This window comes from Mustela nivalis (genome assembly GCF_964662115.1).
Source record: "Mustela nivalis genome assembly, chromosome: 4".
Classification (NCBI taxonomy): Eukaryota; Metazoa; Chordata; class Mammalia; order Carnivora; family Mustelidae; genus Mustela; species Mustela nivalis.
In genome coordinates this window covers 103,566,433-103,586,593 of record NC_139023.1, presented here as the reverse complement: position 1 = coordinate 103,586,593, position 20,161 = coordinate 103,566,433, and the positions used below count along the sequence as shown (strand labels likewise).

The following is a 20,161-nucleotide window of genomic DNA, read 5'->3' as shown; positions in this document are numbered from 1 at the left end:
TCCCACTCAGTGTATTACAGGTGATCCCCAAGGAAATGCAAGTTGATTTAGAGCTCTCTGTACAGAGTCCTTCCTAGTCAAATGCCTGGTCTGGTAATGAAATGTTCTCTGAGATGTCGCAAGCAGTCTTGTGGCTAGAAGGTAGACTGGGGGTTGTGATGATGGAGACCTGGTTTGTTTTGGCAGTCAAATGAATGAACTAGAGCAGTGTCTTCTAGTTCTTCGTGAAGGCTTGTTTTAAAATAAACCAGTCTGTGGTGTTCAAGCTGGATTAACATGGTATATGAGCTTTTGGCCATCAATCATGCATTTTCAATTTTTGGTGAGGTGCTGTTAATATAAAGGAAATTACTATCTCATACTTGATCTTCTGCCTTTTAATCAGCATGGATCATGCTGAAGGACCTGTTGTTATTCTGATACTAAAGTTTGTATTCCTTTTTGGTATGCAGCTATTATTCTATCCCTTGTTTTCAGTTTGTTAAGATGTTCTTTTCCTTTACAGATTTAATATGTGAAGCTTGTATGTGTTCCTTTAAGTTGTCAGTGAAAATCATTATTCTCCTCTGAACTTAGATGGCTGTGGCAGAAAGCTTTGGAAATTCTAATTTCAGAGATTTGTATAATGCTGCCAGATCATGTTAGAGAATGATGGAATAACGAGGCAGACATAATCGGAGGATAATACCTGAGAATGAAAATGTAAAAAATAGTCACAATGTATTGTTTCTCTAGTTCTAAACATTTCTGAATAAAAAACAAATTAAAGACAGATTTGGAAGGAATACAAATGATTTGAAAAATACATAAATTTGGAAATACACGGAGGAAAGCATATAGAAGTATACAGAATTATAGCCCTTTAGGATTAACCACCTAAGCAAAGTAGCCAAGTCTCTCCGAAATCTTTTCAGAAGTGAAATACAAATAAAAAAGGAGTACAAAGACATCTGAAAAAGACTTAGAGCAAATAATTAGAATCATGTACATAAAGGGTCTCTGCAACACAGTGTGACAGAAGACAACAACTTCAACAGCAACAACAAAATCACTTTTCTATTTGTAATCCTCTGACGTGGAAGAGAGAAAAATCTCATATAGGGATATATAGGATATGTCGTTTATTTAGAAGGGTAATGGATGTAGACGGGAATTTGCAGTTTTGGGACTATTTGAATGAAAGGAACAGTACTAAATTTGTCCTTGAGATTGTGGGTGCGTGGTCGCTGTGGAGCAGAGAAATGAAACAAGGACGGGCTGCACGGAGGAAAGGTGGGGAGGGAGAAGAGGAAGAGGGAGCGAGACGGACGCAATGACCTGGTTGCTGACTTAAGAAGACCTGCTAAAGGGGTTCTGTGTTCTAAGAGGCAAATTCTCCCTTTTGACTAACCTACAAAGTCCTCGAGAAAACTTACATTTTTCATTCAGGACATATGAAAAAAATGATATATATGAAGTTCGTTAAAAACCAGGTCACATAACTAATGGTAAATGAAAACGGAGAGTCCTGGGAACGGGCTGTCATTAAACTCACATGGAGTAAGCGTCACTCCCAGAACGCTGTGCTGGGGGGCTTGTGCATCATGCCAGGCATTTTAACAGAAAGATTACCTAATGATGGGAAGGTGAAATCATTTTAAAAGGAACCGTTTCTTTGAGGGCAGGAATGAAAAAAAGTGGACTGGAGGAGAATGGGGAAGTACTAAGGGCTCTCATAGGCAAACTGCCAACTAGGGCTGAAGAAGAATAAAACATTTAAGTCAAACACACAGAAAAATCGTTTCGTTTTTTTTTTTTTTTTTTAGCCCAAGATAAGCCTGTTGGAATGATGTGGAGAGAAGCATACCCTAGCCCTCATTTAGTGTACTCTCTCTCCCTTGTTGAGGAACTTGCATCTTTATAACAGCAGAAATACTCCTTGGTGCCAGCAAGCAGCCAGGACGCTGAAGTCACTTTATCAGAGGGTTCCTTTCTAAAAATTATGAATGACATCTTGTTCTGGGTTGAATCGTCCCCCCCCCCCCCCAAATGCATATGTTCAGGTTCTAATCCCTAGAACTCCCAAATGGGACTATATTTGGAAATAGGGACTTAGAAAAGTTTGGGAGGGTATGTGTTATGGTAAGAAAAAAATTTTAAAAATGAAAAATTAAAAAAAATAAAAATCAAGAATATACAAGTTAACAGACTATTAAAAAGGGAGCTAAATAAGATACAGTGAAGGTCTTATGGGTGGACCCTAATTTAATGTGACTGCTGCCCTTATATTCAGAGGGAAGTCACATGAACACACAGGAGGAAGGTGGTCATCTACAACCCAGGGACAGAGATCTTAAAGAAACCAACCCTGCCAACACTTTGATCTTCTAAGCTTCCAGAACTTGGGGAAAATAAATTTCTGTTTTTAAGTCACTTAGTCTTGGTTGTTTGCTATGGTTTCTCTTACAACCTCATACATTTTCTTTCCACCTCTCTCCCCTCATCCCCTCACCACTTCTAAATCATTTGTGGCAGGTATTATGAAATACAGCTGATATTTGTATTCTGTTGCCTAACCTAGATAGATGCACGGTGAGCCTGAGACATGTGCAGTTCGTGCAGCTGCTCCTGGGGCTGAAATGGCTCATGGAATCTGGTATCTCTTACTTTTACCTCCAGCGGAGAAAGCCCTTGATTCTGTCAGGTCCTGTGTCCTAGCTGCCAACCAAAAGGACACTAAGAAAGAAATGCCTGTTCTTCATGTATTCTTTGGGTTGTTGGAAAGGAGTTTTCTTTTTAGGAAAAGCTTCACAGCTGATGTTGCCAGCAGAGGGCATGGGCAGAATGGGAGGTTTGTGGAAACGTTTGCGAAGACAGCAGACCTTCTATGGGGATACACACTACGTAAGCCTAAAAGTATACCCTCTGCAATCTATCATTCTGTTAACCTAACCTCTCTATTAATTATTGTACTTGGTCAGGGAATTTATATTTGATATTGATAAAGTTAGTCCTACAAAACACTGAAGTGTTTTTGTTCTTTATAAAAGAAAGGAGGCTTTTTTTTTTTTTCTCCCAGCATAGTTTGATGTTAAAGGAATTTGGAATTGTATAATGACCATGATATGCATGCATATAAACTCATTTTACTGACTAGAGTTTTTAAGTTACTGGAATACTGAATCAAGAATCTGTGTAACAGGGAGAGTCCTACATATTATTTTACTTGTGGCAGGGTTAAGAAATATTTTTATTTAATGAAATATGGAAAAATTTCCAGAACAGTTTAACTCATTCAGCAATAGATCATTAGACTTCCATTTCTAGTGCTGAGAAGAATAATATAGTCCTGAAGTCATGCACTTTATTCCACAGATTTAGACTAAAAATATTTCCTGTGTGTATTGGGACGAGGGACAGAGTTCCATTGTGGAACTCAGGAAGTCTAAATTCCAGAACTGGTTCTTTCCTTTCATGATTTTGGCTTTTACCAAGTCCCATCAGGTGACTTCACAAGCAGAAGACTACACATTATTAAGACTGTATGATTATGATGCAAAGTCAAATAGGAATAGAAAAAGAGAGGTGATACTCTCTTACTTTTGAGAGCACAAGAATGGCTGCATAAATGGTCAGTTAGCATTCACCTGTTTCAAAGAATGTTTTAGTAATCTGTTATTAACTGGTTACCTCTAGTAAAGAGGAGCAATGCTAGCAGTGGAATTTTTTGCATCGGTTGAAAGACCTTATTTAACAGAATTGGAAATAATAAAAAATAGAAATAATGAAAAACATAAATAAAAGCAGGTAGTTCTGGAAAAACGATTTTTCTCTGCTCCTCTGATGGGCTTCGGGAGGTTGGTGTTGTGGAGAATAGGAGGAAAAAGGGACATGAGCAGAGGAATTTGGGTTCATGATACTCAGTAGGTGGTGCACCTATATTCACAATTATTATGCCCTTCAGAGGCTGGGATAGAATATTCTGCTTATGAACATTTCTAATCACAGCACAGAATGGATTGACTGAAACTAGTGCTCTTAGATTACAGAAGTGTGAGACATTTCCCACAGTTGTAACACTAGCTGTCACCGTCCTTAGGGTGAGTAAGCGTTCCCTCTGCTGGAACACACCTCCAGCTGCATGTGGACCACGTTTGTTGGGTTCTTCCAAAAGTGAGTTCATCTTCACTCTAAATCGCTGGATTTGCTCACAGGCAAATTTCTTGTCACTAGCATCTCAGTTTTCTCAGCAATTGAGTCTTTAAATAGAATGTTTAATTTCCTCTCTCTGTCTTCATATCTAATCAGTCACTGAACTCTGACGATTATTTTAAGGTTTTCACATTGATCTTTTTCTATTTCACTTTTACCTTCTCTAATGCTGACTCTCTTGCTTATGCCTCTCTTAAGAATGAAACAAAACAAAACAAAACAAAACAACACTTTCCTATCTATCCTGCAGCAGTACTGTGAGGGTAAAGTAAAATAATGTAGAGATTGTGTGTTATAAAGGTTATGAATTAGAAAATTTTTTTCATCATAGATCTTTAGCTAGTTTCAGATGCCATTATTACTTCTTAGCCTCATCATCTAGTTCACTACTGCAGTGCATAGAAAGACATTATGTATATTTTATATGAATACATATTTATATAAGTAATGGAAACAGAACTACTGCATATAAAAAACATCACCTTGCACTATTAGCACAAGTTGATACTCTTAAGTATTAATGTTTCCTGTGATTTTCCTTCCTGTGTTCTGTCCCATTACTATTCCCATGAAATACTTGCCTAAGCATATGTCAAAGCACATAATTTTTCTTCCCTCCAACTAGATAGGGCTGGGGATAGGAGGCTGTGATCAGAGAGTAAGAAACGTAGGGACTGAAGTGTTACAAATTTGAAGAAGAATAATTTTATTTTTGAGTGCAGGGAACTCCATACTGAACTAAGCTTAAGTGTGGGTCTTTCCATCTGTATTTCTGCATGACACATCACTTGAGGATAATAATATAATATGTGTGACTTTCATTGTTTGAGTGGGGTCAGAGATATGAGGAAAAACTTTGGTGTGTAAGCACAATCAGCTGCACAGAACCCATTAGAAAATTTCCAGTGAGCTTGGGCCACTAATATTTCTGACCTGAAATATAGACTTCTTTATAGGATTCTGTAAGGTTAAATAAAACCATTTGTGCACAATGCCTAGTATATACTAGATGTTGAATAAATAACTCATGAATTGCAATCATGGATATTTATAGCTGGAAGAGAACTTAGAGATGATATATCTCAATCTTCTCATTTTACAAATAAGACAACGAGCTCAGAGAAAAGTGGTGAATCAAGCAAGAGAATGCTGAAATATACCAGGTCTAGCACTCAGCTGTCTTCAATCCCAGGTCTCCTTCCTCTGTGTTAAAAAGCCTTTCATCTTTTTTGTTACATATCATGTATATCACTCTCCTTCCTAGTTTTCTTTCCTTGCTTTAATCCTTTTTCTCCCTCTCTTTTCCTCTTGCTTTCTGGCACAGACAAAATGTTGTGCTTATTTGGCTTCAGAAATCTAGATTTTCCGGAGAAAGACAACTATCATATGATCTCCCTGATAGGAGGAAGTCGAGAAGCAACATGGGGGGCTTGGGGGTAGGAAAAGAATAAATGAAACAAGATGGGATTGGGAGGGAGACAAACTATGAGACTCTTAATCTCACAAAACAAACTGAGGGTTGCCAGGGGGAGGAAGGTAGGGAGAGGGTGGTTGGGTTATGGACATTGGGGAGGGTATATGCTATGGTGAGTGCTGTGAAGTGTGTAAACCTGGTGATTCACAGACCTGTACCCCTGAGGCTAATAATACATTATATGTTAATTAAAAAAAATCTAGATTTTCTCCAAATATAAGAATGAGTTGTACTTATATTTGTCTACTTATATTTGGCAATGGCAGTGTAATTATTGTGAAATTGTTTTAGTTGCTACAAAACCATTAGTTAATATCTGTATGCTTTAGGGTGTTATATTAACTAAGGGCAGTTTGTTGGGGAAGCCTATTGTTTTTATTTTTTATGTATTAAAAAGAGCTTTAGAATGTTAAAAAAATGATCTGAACAAAAAACAAAATAATACCATTTATTGAGCTGATTTACAATTTTCAACAATCAGCAACACATTTTTAGTGCATATTTTTGCATATCTAAAATAGATGCCTCTTCAGTTTGGTAAATGCATGCAGTCTTAGTTTACTGATGGATTGTTTTCTAAGAATTAATTTTTAAGTTGACTGCTGGCACTGGGAAGTACTTATTCTTTAAAAACAATATTATGTATTCTGGTTAGTTTAATCTTCAAAAGCCTTTTAATTCAGAATGGATTACTAAATAATACAATATTATAATTCAGTTATATTACTGGTAATTAAACAAATCAAAAAATAAATGAAGAATTCTTTTATTTACAACCCCCATACTTGGAGCAAAGTATGGAAATGATCAGTATTATAGAGAAGTTAAGAACATGTTCTCTAGGGGCAACTGGGTGGCTCAGTTGGTTAAGTGTCTGACTCTTGACTTTGGCTCAGATCATGATCTCTGGGTCGTGAGATCAAGGCCTGCAAAAGGCTCTGTACTCAGCAGGGGAATTTGCTTGCGATTCTCTCTTTCTCTGTCCCTCACCCCCATGTGTGTGTGTGTGTGTGTGTGTGTGTGTGTGTGTGTATACACCTTCTCTTTCTCTCTCTAAAATAAATAAATGAATCTTAAAAAAAAAAATAAGGAACACATTCTCTAGAATCAGATTTGCAGGGTTCAAATCTTGACTTTATCATTCAGTAGACTAGGCAATTCTATACCCCATCTATTGACTGATTCTTTATCTGTAAAATGAAATAATAATAGTATCTTCCTCATGTGGTTGTCAGAATTCAATTGGCTCATCTCCTTAAAGCACCTAAGTCGAATGTCTGACATATAACAAGAACAATAAATGCTGTTGCTTTTATGAAGCTATCATAAGCATTATTTTTATTAGAGATCATAATTAGGTTTATTTTTGTCTCACGAATCGATGAAAGTAAATGTAGACTGGAACTGCATATTTATGAGTATTAGGAACCAGACCCTTTAATACATACATTATCTTGATTAGCCCTTATCAAAAAGTTTCAAGAAAAGAAGTAGTATTTTGGTATTTTATAAATGAGATATGGAGGGTGAGAGATTAAGGGTGAGAGAACCAGTAGCCAATAATCCAGGAATCAAACCAGACTGACTCCACAGTTCATGTTTTGTTTTGTTTTGTTTTCCCCATTAATGCTGTACAAATATGTTACATATGTTTGTGTTAGACATGATGTCAGAAATTTAAGGAAGTCATAATGGGCCTTTTCTTACAAAGAAATCTTTACTTATGGCTCAAGAAGCTTAGTAGCCAAAATAAGTATATATGTGACACAATATAGTTAAAATACACACAACACAAATAAGAATCAAGAATAGAGAAAAAATACTTCAAATACTAGAATTCTATGAACAAAATGCTAAAGTAAAGGAATCTTAGTTTTTTAAGAACTTAATGGTAGAATTAATAATTTTCTTCAATTCTTACTACAATTTTACAGTAAATGAGAGTAAACACTGGTTGCAAAATAACTAGTTGGCTTATTATGTCTTTTTAGAGTAGCATTGATAAAAATATGGTATTCATTATCCAGATGTGACATTTAAATTTCAATCTACATTAATAAAATAATTTTCATTTCTTGGTATAGTGGCTGTTCTTGGTGTTCATTTGTCGGTTACATGTGGCTAATGACTATCACATTGGGCGGTTGAGATACAGACATTTCCATCATTGCAGAAACTTCTGTTGGACAGCACTAGACTAGAGTAAATCAGGATGTGTAATGGAATGACCAGGCAAAATTTTTAATGCACAAAAGATTGGCTAAGGGTAGCTGCCAATTCTTTGCAGTTGAGTATGACAGAAGGAATGGTCATCTTGCATTCCATAGTACTGAATGGGCTCATGTACACACTTCTCAGCTCTTTGGGCCACTTTCACCCTCCTGGAACATCAGGTTCCTGATTTGTTCAGTTAAAGAAAACACCTTCCACCAGGCCTACTACCTCAGGGAAATTATGAAGCTCAGTACAGACAGTATGTAAGAATGTACCTTGTATAATACAGATAGTACTCAGACAAAGTATCATTCTGAAACCTGGTCCTTTGAACTAAGTAGTTCTCTAAAACAACACAGCCCTAAAAACTTCTGTTGATGATTCGGGTCCAAGTTCTGCCACTTATTAGTTTTATAAGTTTGAGACTCAGTTTTATTTTTCTATAAAGCAAGAAAAAGTCACATAAATATTGTGAGAATTAAGTAATATATATGTGGAAGGAAGTAAATGAAGGTGGGTAGGGAGATGGATGAAATAATTGAAGGGGATAGAATTACAATATTATACAATAGAAGAGAATCTAGAAAATAAAGCAGTTATTCCATTTCACAACTTGTATAAACTTTGGATAAGTCTAAGTTTTAAATAATAAACACATATAAAATCAGTAGAAGAGTTTCATTCAATCTCATCTATCTAGATGGTGATTTTGTAGAACCTATAATAATTGATACCATTCCGTGTGTGCATTTGTGTGTTTGTGTGTCCTGAAGTATTCAGAATTTTAAGACAGTGATCCAGTTTCATTCTTTCCTATATAGCTGTCTAGTTTTCTCAACATCGTTTATTGAACATGCTATCCTTCCTTCTCTCGTTTTATATTCTTGGCTCCTTTGTTGTAAAATAATTGATCATATTTATGTGAGTTTATTTCTAGGCTGTCATTTCTATTCCACTGATTGATGTGTCTGTTTTTATGCTAATATCATACTATTTTAATTAATATAGGTTTGTAATATAGTTTGAAATCAGAAGTATCATACCTTCAGGTATGTTTTTCTTTCTCAAGATTCCTTGGCTATTTGGGTTATTTTTTTCGTGTGTGTGTGTGGTTCCATACACATTTTAGGATTATTTATTCTATTCTGTAAAAGATGCTATTGCAATTTTGAATGGAATTGGTTCAAATCTGTAGATTGCTTTGGGTAGTATGGGCATTTTAACACATTAATTCTTCTAATACATGAGAATGGAATATCTTTCCATTTATTTGTGTTGTCTTCAATTTCTTTCTTCAGTGTCTTATAATTTCAGTGTACAGGTCTTTCACCTCCTTGGTTAAATTTATTCCTAGGTATTTTCTTCTTTTTGATGCGGCTGTAAATGGGATTGTTTGGTTTATTTCTCTTTCTGATAGTTTGTTATCAGTGTATAGAAATGCAACCGATTCCTGCATATTGATTTTGTAGCACTTGTTACAGATTTCGTATGCTAAGCTTGATTTTCCTGTGAGAATTCCACGATTTCTGAACCTAATCCCAGTGTTCTCTGCACCTGTGATTGCAGAATGAGCACTATTAATGGATAATCCACGGAGAAATCTTCTCAAGTGATTGCCAAGTGCTGAAGGGCTGCAGACATTTCTCCTGAAAGTGCTATCTTTTCAAAAAAGAGTAAACACTTCCTCTTCTCGAGTACCTTTGGCAAAGCAGAAAGAAATACACAGAAACTTTTCTAGGCTTTTCAAAATGATTGCTATCCACTGCCACCCATAGAGAGCAGGGAGAAGATTTAATCAAAAGATTGCATCCAAGTGGCATCTGCATTCAGTGCAAAGGTCGGGTATAGGAGATGCTCCTGATTGTGAGCTGTAGCCCCAAGGGGGTAGAAGTTAATGAGCTGGAGCAGCTATTAGTTTCTTTAAGATTCACTGTTTCCATTAGAAGTATTTTTATCTATCTATCATAAATTTCAGGTGTTTTTTGACTTTGTTTTGGTCTTAGTTCTTTTTCTTGAAGACATCATGGTTTTCAAAGGCTCAATTCATATAAATTTTCATCATATCCTGAGGGAATATTTATATATTTCCCAAAATAAAAAAGGAGATATGATCTAATGATGTTCATTGATTCATCAGCCGGAGCACAAATTGTTCTCAAAATATATGAATAAAATACAGTTGATTAAATTATCATGAACGTCTATATAAAAGTGCTTATAATATTTATTTTTCTTTATGGGGGAGATATTTTGTGAGACATGACAAAAACTTAAAAATATATTTTACAGTCCTTGATTTTCATTTTCCTAGAAAATCTACTACTACTAAAATACTGGTTTAGACCTGTATAAACTTTAGGTGTGTATATATATATATACATACATATATATATGTATGTATATATATATATATTGTTAGGGCCAATTTAATGTTAAAACCTGTTTAATTATTAGGGCCTGCTTAGCCAGAGCGAGTCCATATTGCTTAGGTAGCCATATTGTTGTTTACATCCACAGACTTCATTCCAGGAATAAACGCCCCAGTAGTTCCTGGTATGGGTTTCAGGTATCAATTCAGGGAATAAAAGCCCTAATAATAGAAGCCACATACCTTGAGGTCTTTGATTATGGCCTATAAAACCAGCCTGTGAGATCGGCAAGGCATCTCTCTCTTATGATGTGGCCCTGACTGGTCAGTCTGGTTTCTGATGCCTGGCATGGGAATAAAGCTTTGCTTAACCTTCACTTTGTATCAGTCTCGCTCCTTTGATCATGGACCCCATGATACACACACACACACACATGCGTATAAAATGTATGCCTATACTATACATTTTAAAGGGAAAAATATGAGAAGATATGTACTTCTTAATATACAAAAATTTTAAAAGGATATATGGTTTTATGATTATAATATGAATAGTAATATTATTATACCAAATTTTGGGTATGAAAATAAGTGGAGATGTGTCATGAAGGCACAGAAGTGAGGGAGAGACACAAAGATAGGAAAATCACACTGAATTATATACTAGCTTGTACATTTACATAATGTATTAGTATTTGAAGTCTAAGTCATATAGATAATAAAGGTTTTTTCTTTTTTGGTGGGAAAGTGAAGTACACAAAGATAAAATAATTGGTTATGGGGAAAGAGTCAGACACAAAACTTCTAGTTTATTCACAAAGCCAGCATTTCAGCAGACTCTCAATTAATCTGAACGTCTGCCACTGCTGACATTGCATAGCAAGCTCTCTTTTAGAAAAATGTGCACATGTTGTGTTACTTTATTTGCTACAGCTGGGTAGCTAAAGGAAGACAATTGCTAGGAAAAAAATGAGATTAATAGCATAAAATGTGATGTAAATATTAAAACACAGAGAAGGAAATGTGCTATCATACTATTGATTCACCTTGTTTTAATGGATACTTTCCAAGACTAAGAGGCTTTTAGGCTAAATTTAAAAAATTGGAAGTAACACTTTTTCCCCTTGTGGTTGGGCTGTTGTTACTTTGGTTAGATGTAGTCACAGGAAATATCCCATTTATATTTTTTGTTGAATTAATGCATAGAAAAAAACAACTCTAGGCCACTTGGAAATGGATTTTATCTTTAATATAATTTATCTGAACTGTAAGCCTTGATAAAATCTATAAACATCTTAAATAAAAACCATTGATTTATTAAAAGAACTAAAGTGAGAATCAGATACAAATGTCTGGACAGGATTCTGCATTCAGTTTTATGTTCTCCATATTGAAAAAGCTAGAAAATAGCTCAAGAAGAGGGAAATATCAACAGGAAAAGTGTCTCCTTTGTAAAAGGCATGATTCTGAGTGTTAGAACCACTGAATTTTAATACAAAAAGTCTTTTTTCAAACCTCCACAGTCTTAAGTAAACAAGGATTCTGAAAGTTAAAGAGATGTGTCTAAAATCACACTGATGGGGCAGTAACTAGATATCATTGATGCTGCAGTTGGGTGGCTCAGTTGGTTAAACACCTGACTCTTGGTTTCAGCTCAGGTCACGATCTCAGAGTCCTAAGAACGAGCCCCAGGTAAGGCTCTGGATTCAGCATGGAGTCTGCTTGAGATTCTCTCTCTCCCTGTGCCCCTCCCCCTGCTCTCAAATAAATAAATATCTTTAAATTAAAAAAAAAAAAGAATAGCGATCATTGACATCCAAGACCCCACTCTTTTTCATGAACCATGGGATCAAGACCATACAGCATGCATGCACATGGCCCTCTGTTCTAGGCCTTCCTAGTTATTAATTCAGTCATCTAATATTCTTTTTTTTTTTTTTTTAAGATTTTATTTATTGGCAGAGAGAGAGATCACAAGGAAGCAGAGAGGCAAGCAGAGAGAAAGGGGGAAGCAGGCTCTCTGCTGAGTGGGGCTTGATCCCAGGATTCTGAGACCATGACCTGAGCCCAAGGCAGAGGCTTAACCCACTGAGCCCCCCAGGTGCCCCTCATCTAATATTCTGTCTCTATCTCTAGGCTTCTTTATCATGGCCACATAGTTATTGATCGATTTTGAATGACAAAATCATTAGTACTAGTACTGAGGATAGAGCTCTTTGGCGTGCCCCTCAAAGCCTCTGTTTAGATTGACACCATTCTCTTCATCGGCACACGTGGAGCATCCTAATTAAATCAATACTAATATGATTTGCAACAAGGCCATTTTTCTTTATCTGATTTATAAGAATATCACAAGATAACATTTTTTTTTCTAGTATCAGATAAACTTTGTCAGTGGTCTTTCTATAATAGGAACTTCTAATATATCACCTTTGATGAATGAACTAAAGTTGATCTGATATAGTTCTTATCATTGTTTTCCTTCTCTAGCCACGATTTATTTTTCTTATAGATGAATTTAATAATTTTAATTATTTAACGTGTTAAACTATGTTTTATGTCTGTTAATAAATATAATTTATTTTCTTTCCATCTTGCTTATCACTGGTCTTCTAGAATTTATTTCTACATAGTTGCTCCAAGATGCCAGCAGACTCACACATATATTTTGGGATATATTTTGTTATTGCCAAGAATTTAATATCATTTATAGGAGAATGTCACTACTTTTTTTTTCAGCCACATTGCCAAGAAAGTAGTCAATATATGAGAATACTAAGTGGGAGAGACCGATAACAACTTCTCTCTGTTTCCAAAGTGCAGCCTTCAAATTGTAGTTGTGTAGATTTAGTTGCAGATAAGATTCTACCTCAAATAAGCATTATCATAGCTTCTGAGACAGTATCTACAGTTTTCTTCTAGATACTTAAGGAAGTGGAACAACTTTGACAAAACTGAAAAAATGTCAAAGAACACACTAGATTTCTTTTACCAAAACATCCTAAATATGAGATGTTAGCACCCCATACTTATTTCTTCCTTATACTGCATTTGATTTTAATCCAAAATAGCAGTAAGCAAGGGATTCATGAAATTTTAGGTTCTGATCAGATCTATTTTTTAAATTGCAGATGTCTTTTAAAATCAGCTTGTGAGTTGACCACTACATAATTACAGTCTGACTCTTTATATGCCAACATAAAGAGATAAAGTTTCAAATTTTGTTGTATAATTGTTATGACTTCAAATAGATTGCTTTCATACATAGGGTAGCCAAAATCTGTGACTATATCCACCAGTAAGTAGAACAAAGTAGAACAAGATCAGTTTTTTTTTCCAGACACTAAAGTATTCTTACACTGGAATGTAAACATTAGTATAACAAGCTCAGCAAACAGGAAAATGTTAGAAAAGCATTCTCTTAAAAATTTGTAAAAATATTATATTTTCAATTTGAGTACTTATAACAGTGCACAAAATAGTACACATTTCTTGAAGGAGAGCTTTGGCAAGAATATTAACAAATTACTACCCCCCAAAAATGAACTAATGAGAGCTAAGACTCTAGGGATTGTGCGATATTAACTGAAACTTTGTATTTTGCTACTATTTGAAGATATTCTTTTTTTTTTTTTTTAAGATTTTTTCTTTATTTATCTGACAGAGATCACAAGTAGGCAGAGAGGCAGGCAGAGAGAGAGGAGGAAGCAGGCTCCCTGCTGAGCAGAGAGCCCAATGCGGGGCTTGATCCCAGGACCCTGGGATCATGACCTGAGCCGAAGGCAGAGGCTTAACCCACTGAGCCACCCAGGCGCCCCTGAAGATATTCTTATTTAAAGTGCCTGGATTCTTAAGTTACCCACTTAATTATATTAAAGGTACATTATTATTTCAACATGCATATTTAAATAAACTTCTATGAAAGCCAGTGGGTATATAAAATACAATATTTTAAAATCTAGCACATTTACCATAAATTAAATATACCTGTGCTATGATGTACACAAAATACTCTGAAGTTGTAAAATACACTCCATAAGAAAGACTTTATTAATGTGATTGTTAACATATTTTTGGAAGACTAGTTCTATATATCTGACTCAAATGTAGACAATCCTACCTATTACCTCCTAGTGTTAAGTGAGCTGGTTAGAGCCATCGAATTTTAATACTGATTTTCAGTTTCAACACTTCAATTTTAAAGATGAGAAAATATTTCTAGAGGTATTAACTTACTTCTCAAGACTAATATTTAGGTTTTTTACCTGGTACTAGCTATAACTACTGGTATTATTTTCAAACTATAAATATACTTGGGTAGGTCATATGTAAAGATTAAATGGGGAAGTTAATCCTCAATTATCTGAAAGTTTCATGTTAGTTTAGGTTGCTAAATTCATTATGATTTCGACATAGTAATTTATTTTACTGGCTGTTCTTCAGAGAAGTTGATGTCTAATGTTTGAAATTGGGCACAATTCCTGCAGATTGTGGGAGAAAGAAAAATGGAAGTAAAGTTTCTCAGTGGTGGTGGAGATCTCAGTGAGTTGCCTAAATTTTGTAAGCTTTCATTTATTCTTGTTAATGTGTGTTTGGGGCACTATTACTCTTTTATAACTAGGAGGCTGGCTCAGAGTTGTTATGGAGTCCTTCTTCCCCACAGTCATCATGAATTAGTACTACGTAACTGATACCCTCTTATTTAATCTCTGAAGTCCAATCTGTATTACCAAAGATGTATTTCCCTAGAAGATAAGGAAGATATTATTAAATAATATCTTAGAATATAGAAATTATTAGAATATAGAATATAGAATATTATAGAATAATATAGAATATTATTAGAATATAGATATTATTATTAATAGAAGATATTATTAAAATGCTTATCCAGGGTGGGATTTACATCTTTGACCTAATTTGTCATATTAAAATATAGAAAAATATGATTACTAGATAAATAACTGTATTCCAGACCACAGTATTTTAATTTTAGGTACAAATAAATTAAGAGAAAAGCCAGCTCTATTTTTTAAATTTTTAGAAATGAGTGTTATTTCTGCAATAATCTTGATCATTCCAATACATGCCTATGAAAGGAATCCAAGGGTAAGGTAATTCATTATGAGATGTCCATGGCATGGATGTCATTTTGGATTATTTTAGCCCAGAACACAATATGACAGAAATATGTACTAGAACTTCTAAATGTCTTACTTTTTTGAAATGTTCTAGAAGGGTTCCTCTCAGTTTGAACTGGCATTTATACTTTGAAATTGTAGAGTAATGAAACAAAAAGTAAATATTTATGCCTTACTATCATCAGTTATAGGAGGGCAAAGACAAAAATACTGCCTTTTGCTTTTCTTCCCTCTGGGACTCAAATCAAAAATAAAAAGGAACACTCACATGAGATTTTCATTTCTTGGTAGACAATATTACATGAATATGAGAAAAAGAGAACTATCATCAACAATTACTGGGCTTATTTTAATTTGTTTAGGAGTGAACAAGAAAAAATATTTTAAAAAATATGCCGAAACCAAAAGAAAGAAATAAAAGATGGGAAGCTAAGTGGTCAGTACAGAGACAAATGTTACTCTGAAATACCTATCAGTTATTTAATGTGATGACACCTAAAACACAGCTATAAAAAATATTACCCCCCCAAGTCTACTGCAATATGAGCAAGATGTTGGAAAATGAGAGCTGACACTACAAAATGGAAAGAGAAACTTTTCGTTTAAGATGTGTGTTATTTATGTTCTTTAAGTTTTTAGTTTTAGGGACTTTTTTTTTGTGTGTGTGTGTGTGCTAAAGGCATAGTTTCACTTCATTTTTAAGGTAAGTTTCTTTGAAAGAGAAACCCATAATTATCCATATTATAGGCTGAAATGACTAGATTAATGTGTAAAAGTTCATGCACTTTTTTAATGTGTAAAAGTTCATGCACTTTTTGTTTTCAAATACTAGAGACCATGATAAAATGTGAACTGGACATAAATCTTGTTTTCCTTTATTTATCGGTAACAGAGGAAAAAACTAAAATGAAATAGATTTGCTACATTCGATTTTAAAACATGGGCGATCTTTATTAAATGAGGGTTTTTAGGTAATTGGTTTTTAAATTGTTGAGTGTTTTTTAAGGAAGTGTCCATGTAGTAAGTAGAGTTCTATATAAATAAATGCATCACAAATGGAATAAATAATTGGCATAATCAATATGACTCTTTTCTCTTTGGGAAAACCTCTATGATTTGTATGAGGAACACATCAGCCAGAGAGAGGAAGATGGATAGTCAACTCTAGGATTCTTTTCAACTCCACACATTTTAAAAAAAATCTCACTTGAGTCACATGATAGAAAAAAAAATCTTCATTAAAAAATCCTAGTAAAATGTCATTATAATAATCTTTAGAGGCTTTTTGTTTCATGTGAGTTGTTCAAAAATAAGTTTTTTCTTGCCACCCAGTAAGTCATAGAAGAACTATACTGCAGCTCTCATGTCTTAATCAGACATACATGATGACTTGGTAGAAATTAGATGGGGCTGGGGGAGGAGTGGAGGCATGTTTAGGAGGAGAGGGATAGGTAGATGGATGTTGGGAAATTATAGCACATACTAGGAGAGATTCCTGGGATAAAAGAAGCTTCTGGGAGATTAGAGGACATCAGGGGTATTCTGTTCAATAAAGGACAAAGGTAGCTACTGCGATGCCTAAATTATAACCATTACCGCTATTTCTGCTTCTGTACCTTCGCTTGCTAATCCATGAGGAGATGGAAAAATACCAGCATACTTTCTATAGACACTTTGTAACCACACATCCCCGGCCCAGAATTGGACATGACAGAATGGCTGCTCTCCGGCCCCCCATCGGGCTCTGGTCCAAGAGATAACAGCCATCTGACGCCAGAGAAACCCCCACCTGGAATTGGATGTAACAGAATGACTGCTCCTGGGCCCCCCATCTGGCTCTGGGCCAAGAGATAATAACCATCTGGTGCCCTGCGGCTTGACAGGGAGACCCCGACCAATCCTGAGGTGACACATACCCTAGCGGTGCCAACTCAGCAGTTTGAAGAATGACAGCCTCTTGACCTAACCAAAAATCTGTTCCCAGCCCTTTTTCCTCTCTGTAGCGCGCCAGTCATATTATAGAGTTCCTTTTTGATTTGCCCGTGGTATGTAGCGATTTGTTACAAGCTATGATGTATGCTAAGTCCCTGCCTCCCCAAAATAATGTATAAAAAGTGATGTGATCCTGAGCTCAGGGCCTCTTAGCGTCACCAGCAACAAGTGCGTGGAGGTCCGGGTTCGAACTCGTAATAAACGACCCTTGCTGTTTGGCTTTGACTCTGGACTCTGATGGTCGTCTTTGGCGGGGGTGGGGGGGCTACAACTGCAGAAATATAATCACTGGGACTTCAAGTGAGATTTCAAAAGTTTCAGGTGGAGTAATTGAGAACACTCTGCAAAAGGTTGTACAAGTTCTGCTGTAAGAAAGTGATTGTCTAATCTGGAACCGATGTTGTACATAGACAGTGCTTATAGAAGACATATACTAAAAGAAAAAATGGGTAGAAAGAAAGAAAACAGGCAAAAAATGAGAGTAAAGCATCCAATCATGTTAAAATGCTATGACTAGGTTTTCCCCTCTCTGTTGGGCTACATACATAAATCCTATGTAAAATAATATGGAACAGTACCTTTCTTTTAGCCTTTAGCTGCTCATGATACTTGTCACAGGTATCTCCTGGGATCTCTCCTCCCCAGAGAGTAATTCCAACAATGGTGTATGTGACACCCATGACGAGCAATGGAAAGCAGTACACCAGTATAATGACAATAATATGGTAACTGCAAAAAATGGAAAAAAAAAAAACAACCCACATGTTGATACTGCATATGGAACTTTGCATTCATTACCTTTTAAATCACAATAGAAAATTCCAAAGATTATTTCCACATTTTCTCCAAGTTATCATTTCCCAAATCTGTCAAGATATGCATTGGTGGTATAGTGGTGAGCATAGCTGCCTTCCAAATCTGTCAAGATATGATGTTATTGCCTACTACTGTCACCCAAATGCTACCAGTTGATTCTTGTCAATCTCTGATTCATATGCAAAAACTCTAGCTGCATTGCAATGCTGATTTAGACTGCTACCCAGGTTCTCCCTGCCTAGAGGTTCAGGATGAATGCCATTTTTCTGCTTGGTAATTGGTTGAATTAATATAATTAAATTATCATCAGAGAGAAAGAGATGAATCAACTGAGAGATATTTTCTCATATGTAAAATTGTTCTATATATCTCTGCAACACCGGTCATATTTGAAACAAATTGTTTTTTATCCAAATAAAAAAATGTAACTACTCTAAGCCACTTTGGATCCACAAGTTATATGACTGTAATTTAAAAAATCAGGTAATTACATTTACATTCATTTTTCCAATGTCCTGACACATCTGATAGCATTATTAATTTGGTAAATAACATTCAGATGTGTTAGTCACACACTAATTTATAGTGTCATGATACTATAAATTAGCAAACTCGACTCTAGGACTTCATAGCTTTCAATTAAAATCATAAGAATGCAGTTAGGGAAGAATAGGTGGGCTACTGATAATATAACCATACAACTAGAGTTTGTATAAACTCTAGTTTAGCTTCCAGAACTGCCTTTCCCTGGCCAGGATTTTATAAAAGGGCAAGCCACACCTTTGGGCTTCAGTTTTTCCCTTCCCATTCTTTCCTCAATCAATAGGAACCCTGCTTTTGTTTGTGTAATGATTTCATCTCCAGGGATCTTATCACTTCCTCCAGGAAATTCCCTAATTCAACCCCATATAAATGTCATCAAATATTTCCTAATAGAAACCTTTGAAACTTAACAAAACTTACTGATCATATTATATGGTAGTATTTTAGCCTCCCCCCCCCCCCGCCTTTTTAAAAGATTTTAGTTTTAAGTAATCTCTACACCCAATATGGGGCTTGAACTCACATCCCTGAGATCAAGAGTTGCTCTACCGACTGAGCCAGTCATAATATTTTAATATCTTTTCCCCAACTAATGTGTGAACCCTTAAGGGAAATGCTTATGTCTTATTTGCTTAATTGTTGCTCCCAACCTGTAGCTCTTCAAGTATTTTAATAAGTTGAATTGAAAACCACAATAGAGAATTAACTTACATGAAATGTTGTTTGGGACCTTCTGGCCATTGCACATAGCAAAGAGTACGGCCTGGCATGACTTTAATTTTGGAGTAAAGACATTGAGGGAAGGCAAGTAGGAACGCTAGAATCCAAATACTTCCAATGACGATCTTGGTTGCTGTGGCAGACAGTCTGGGTTTCAAGGGATCAATAATGGCCATATACCTATATAAAAACAAACAAAACCATTTTTTTTTTTTTTTTTTTTGTCTCTCTTGGTACAGAGTTAAAAATGAAGTTTCAAAGGAGTTATTTCTCTGGTAAGCAAGTTAAGGAGGATTTTGCTTATGTATAGGTAACATAGAATAACAATCATGGCATAGTTTTAAGGATCAGGCAGATTAAATTTCAAATCCTATTCTGTCACTTATTTAACCTTTTTGAAACCCAGCTTCATTATTTTAAAAATAGAAATAAGAACACCTGCCTCATAGAGGTGAAGTCAAGATTAATAGAAATAATATAAGTGAAAGTTATCGATTATTTGGTGCTATGCCTAACACATTATCAGAATTCGTAAATGTCTGCTCAATGGAAGTGGAAAAGTGCGTAGTAAGTGCTTAAAAATATGAGTTCTGTACCTCAAGGCCTCCCTTTTTCTTCTGTATGTTCAACTGTTTACAAGAAAATTCTGGAGAACTAATATGGTTATGACTGACAAAGATGAGGAACCCCTATAAAGGATAT

The 20,161-nt window shown here is 35.4% G+C and overlaps 1 protein-coding gene across 1 annotated transcript in view; it reads right to left on the bottom strand.

The window, feature by feature from the left end:
* TACR3 (tachykinin receptor 3) overlaps positions 1-20,161 on the bottom strand; it is an 86,920-nt gene that overhangs the window by 27,816 nt on the left and 38,943 nt on the right. The window contains exons 2-3 of the mRNA XM_082728997.1: positions 19,451-19,639; positions 17,959-18,109 (exon numbers count right to left, since the gene is read on the bottom strand). Of these exons, the coding sequence (XP_082585123.1) occupies positions 17,959-18,109; positions 19,451-19,639 (340 nt within the window). The remainder of the gene's footprint in view (positions 1-17,958; positions 18,110-19,450; positions 19,640-20,161) is intronic.